The sequence below is a fragment of the Oncorhynchus keta genome, unplaced genomic scaffold (genome assembly GCF_023373465.1).
Source record: "Oncorhynchus keta strain PuntledgeMale-10-30-2019 unplaced genomic scaffold, Oket_V2 Un_contig_9651_pilon_pilon, whole genome shotgun sequence".
NCBI classification, from domain to species: Eukaryota; Metazoa; Chordata; class Actinopteri; order Salmoniformes; family Salmonidae; genus Oncorhynchus; species Oncorhynchus keta.
The window spans coordinates 20,136-24,188 of NW_026290625.1; the positions used below are offsets into that span (position 1 = coordinate 20,136).

The 4,053-nt window shown below is 54.1% G+C and overlaps 1 protein-coding gene across 15 annotated transcripts; it reads right to left on the reverse strand.

The window, feature by feature from the left end:
* Nucleotides 1–1,791: 1,791 nt before the first annotated feature.
* On the reverse strand, nt 1,792–3,826 carry LOC127927156 (mastermind-like protein 3). Of its 15 annotated transcripts, none has more exons than XR_008126420.1 (5): nt 3,502–3,826; nt 3,316–3,439; nt 2,506–3,070; nt 2,389–2,443; nt 1,792–2,032 (listed from the first exon to the last, which is right to left on the reverse strand). XR_008126420.1 is itself a non-coding variant. In XM_052513065.1 (2 exons), the coding sequence occupies exons 1-2, from the start codon at nt 3,810–3,812 to the stop codon at nt 2,091–2,093; spliced, it is 315 nt and encodes a 104-aa protein (XP_052369025.1). In that variant the 5' UTR covers nt 3,813–3,826; the 3' UTR covers nt 1,792–2,090. The 15 variants fall into 15 exon arrangements, 1 of the variants encoding a protein (XP_052369025.1); XR_008126411.1 differs by having other exon boundaries at nt 1,792–2,094; nt 2,150–2,443; XR_008126412.1 differs by lacking the exon at nt 2,389–2,443 and adding an exon at nt 3,132–3,193 and having other exon boundaries at nt 1,792–2,094; nt 2,575–3,070.
* Nucleotides 3,827–4,053: the final 227 nt, after the last annotated feature.

The following is a 4,053-nucleotide window of genomic DNA, read 5'->3' on the forward strand; positions in this document are numbered from 1 at the left end:
GGAGACACTTTGGTGTTTAATTTGCAAAACTGACAAACGGGGAGAGACTGTGACTCATGTCCCCACATCCACCTGCTCCTCCTCTCTGTTCTGTCCCTCTTCCCTCCTCTCTGTTCTGTCCCTCCTTCCCTCCTCTCTGTTCTGTCCCTCTTCCCTCCTCTCTGTTCTGTCCCTCTGTCCCTCCTCTCTGTTCTGTCCCCCTCCCTCCCTCTCCTGTGTCTCCCTCCTCTCTGTTCTGTCCCTCCCTCCCTCCTCTCTGTTCTCCCTCCCTCTTCCCTCCTCTCTGTTCTGTCCCTCCTCCCTCCTCTCTGTTCTGTCCCTCCTCTCTGTTCTGTCCCTCCTCCCTCCTCTCTGTTCTGTCCCTCCTCCCTCCTCTCTGTTCTGTCCCCCTCCCTCCTCCCTCTGTTCCCTCCCTCTGTTCTCCCTCCCTCCTCTCTGTTCTGTCCCCCCTCCCTCCTCTCTGTTCTGTCCCTCCTGTCCCTCCTCCCTCCTCTCTGTTCTGTCCCTCCCTCCCTCCTCTCCTGTTCTCCCTCCCTCCTCCCCTCCTCTCTGTTCTGTCCCTCCCTCCCTCCTCCTGTTCTGTCCCTCTTCCCTCCCTCCCTCCCTCCCTCTGTTCTGTCCCTCCTTCCCTCCTCTCTGTTCTGTCCCCCTCTCCCTCCCTCCCTCCCTCCCCTCTCTGTTCTGTCCCTCCCTCTGTTCTGTCCCTCCCTCCCTGCTCTTCTGTTCTGTCTCCCTCCCTCCCTCCTCCTCACCTGTTCTGTCCTCCCTCCCTCCCTCCCTCTGTTCTGTCCCTCTTCCCTCCTCTCTGTTCTGTCCCTCCTCCCTCCCTCTCTGTTCTGTCCCTCCCTCCCTCCTCTGTTCTGTCCCTCCCTCCCTCCTCTCTGTTCTGTCTCCCTCCCTCCTCTCACCTGTTCAGCCAATAGTCCCTCTGTCTGTTCTGCTCCCTCCTCTCTGTTCTGTCCCTCTCCCTCCCTCCTCACCTGTTCTGCCAATAGTATCTGTTGTTCTCCCTCCTCTCTGTTCTGTCCCCTCCCTCCTCTCACCTGTTCAGCCAATAGTTCTGTTGTTCTGTCTCTGTTCCCTCCCCCTCCTCCTCTCCCTCTCACCTGTTCAGCCAATAGTATCTGTTGTTGCTGCTGTCTCTGTTCTGTCTCCTCCCTCCTCTCCCTCTAGCCTCCTCTGTTCTGTTCTGTCCCTCCTCCCTCCTCCCTCACCTGTTCTGCCAATAGTCCTCCCTGTTGCTGCTGTCTCTGTTCTGTCTCCTCCCTCCTCAGCCAATAGTCCTCTCTGTTCTGTCCCTCCCTCCCTCCTCCTCCCTCCTCCTGTTCTGCCAATAGTCCCTCTGTTGTTGCTGCTGTCTCTGTTCTGTCCCTCCCTCCCTCTCTCTGTTCAGTCCCCTCCCTCCTCCTCTCTGTTCTGTCCCTCCCTCCCTCACCCCCTCTCTGTTCTGTCCCTCCCTCCCTCCACCTGTTCTGTCCCTCCCTCCCTCTCCCTCCTGTCCCTCCCTCCCTCCCTGTCTCTGTTCTGTCCCTCCCTCCCCTCCCTCCCTCCTGTTCTCCCTCCCTCCCTGTCCCTCCCTCCCTCCTCTCCTCTCCTGTCCTCTGTTCCCTGTCTTGCCCTGTCTCCTCCCTCCCTCTCTGTTCTGTTCACCTGTTCAGCCAATAGTATCTGTTGTTGCTACCTCCTCTCTGTTCTGTCTCCTCCCTCCTCTCACCTGTTCAGCCAATAGTATCTGTTGTTGCTGCTGTCTCTGTTCTGTCTCTGTTCCTCCTCCCTCCTCTCACCTGTTCAGCCAATAGTATCTGTTGTTGCTGCTGTCTCTGTTCTGTCTCCTCCCTCCTCTCACCTGTTCAGCCAATAGTATCTGTTGTTGCTGCTGTCTCTGTTCTGTCTCCTCCCTCCTCTCACCTGTTCAGCCAATAGTATCTGTTGTTGCTGCTGTCTCTGTTCTGTCTCCTCCCTCCTCTCACCTGTTCAGCCAATAGTATCTGTTGTTGCTGCTGTCTCTGTTCTGTCTCCTCCCTCCTCTCACCTGTTCAGCCAATAGTATCTGTTGTTGCTGCTGTCTCTGTTCTGTCTCCTCCCTCCTCTCACCTGTTCAGCCAATAGTAGCTGTTGTTGCTGCTGTCTCTGTTCTGTCTCCTCTCACCTGTTCAGCCAATAGTATCTGTTGTTGCTGCTGTCTCTGTTCTGTCTCCTCCCTCCTCCCACCTGTTCAGCCAATAGTAGCTGTTGTTGCTGCTGTCTCTGTTCTGTCTCCTCCCTCCTCTCACCTGTTCATCCAATAGTAGCTGTTGTTGCTGCTGTCTCTGTTCTGTCTCCTCCCTCCTCTCACCTGTTCAGCCAATAGTAGCTGCTGTCTCTGTTCTGTCTCCTCCCTCCTCTCACCTGTTCAGCCAATAGTAGCTGTTGTTGCTGCTGTCTCTGTTCTGTCTCCTCCCTCCTCTCACCTGTTCAGCCAATAGTATCTGTTGTTGCTGCTGTCTCTGTTCTGTCTCCTCCCACCTCTCACCTGTTCAGCCAATAGTAGCTGTTGTTGCTGCTGTCTCTGTTCTGTCTCCTCCCTCCTCTCACCTGTTCAGCCAATAGTATCTGTTGTTGCTGCTGTCTCTGTTCTGTCTCCTCCCTCCTCTCACCTGTTCAGCCAATAGTATCTGTTGTTGCTGCTGTCTCTGTTCTGTCTCCTCCCTCCTCTCACCTGTTCAGCCAATAGTATCTGTTGTTGCTGCTGTCTCTGTTCTGTCTCCTCCCTCCTCTCACCTGTTCAGCCAATAGTATCTGTTGTTGCTGCTGTCTCTGTTCTGTCTCCTCCCTCCTCTCACCTGTTCAGCCAATAGTATCTGTTGTTGCTGCTGTCTCTGTTCTGTCTCCTCCCTCCTCTCACCTGTTCAGCCAATAGTATCTGTTGTTGCTGCTGTCTCTGTTCTGTCTCCTCCCTCCTCTCACCTGTTCAGCCAATAGTATCTGTTGTTGCTGCTGTCTCTGTTCTGTCTCCTCCCTCCTCTCACCTGTTCAGCCAATAGTATCTGTTGTTGCTGCTGTCTCTGTTCTGTCTCCTCCCTCCTCTCACCTGTTCAGCCAATAGTATCTGTTGTTGCTGCTGTCTCTGTTCTGTCTCCTCCTCCTCTCACCTGTTCAGCCAATAGTATCTGTTGTTGCTGCTGTCTCTGTTCTGTCTCCTCCCTCCTCTCACCTGTTCAGCCAATAGTATCTGTTGTTGCTGCTGTCTCTGTTCTGTCTCCTCCTCCTCTCACCTGTTCAGCCAATAGTATCTGTTGTTGCTGCTGTCTCTGTTCTGTCTCCTCCTCCTCTCACCTGTTCAGCCAATAGTATCTGTTGTTGCTGCTGTCTCTGTTCTGTCTCCTCCCTCCTCTCACCTGTTCAGCCAATAGTATCTGTTGTTGCTGCTGTCTCTGTTCTGTCTCCTCCCTCCTCTCACCTGTTCAGCCAATAGTAGCTGTTGTTGCTGCTGTCTCTGTTCTGTCTCCTCCCTCCTCTCACCTGTTCAGCCAATAGTATCTGTTGTTGCTGCTGTCTCTGTTCTGTCTCCTCCCTCCTCTCACCTGTTCAGCCAATAGTATCTGTTGTTGCTGCTGTCTCTGTTCTCTCAGTAGCTGTTGTTTCTGTTGTTCCATCATGTGGAGCTGAACTCTCTTCTCCTGCTCCATCACCATCATCTGTTTCATAATGGCCGCCTGCTGCTGGTTGCCCAGGTAACCGGGAGGGGCCCCTGCGCCCTGATTGGGCCCCGCGCCCGAGGCCACACCCCCGGCAGGGTGAGGGGGAGGGACAGCACCGGGCTGCCGTGACATTCCCACCACACCTTGTTCCTAAAGAGAGAGAGAGAGGGAGGGAGGGAGGGAGATCAGTGAGTTTTTATTGGTGGGATAATCAATCAATCAGCTGGTCAAGCAATCAAATCAACGAGTAAACGCTGGTGTGGCGCTTTTCAGAGAAAGCTGAAGACAGAAGTAACCAGCTACTTTAAAACCTACAATACAATGACAGATTAATTATCCCAGGAACCTGTGTAAAGGATTATCCCAGGAAGCC

Bases quoted from the DNA above. Each gene is read 5' to 3' on its own strand.
- LOC127927156 (XM_052513065.1), bottom strand. From the start codon at position 3,812: ATGTCACGGCAGCCCGGTGCTGTCCCTCCCCCTCACCCTGCCGGGGGT.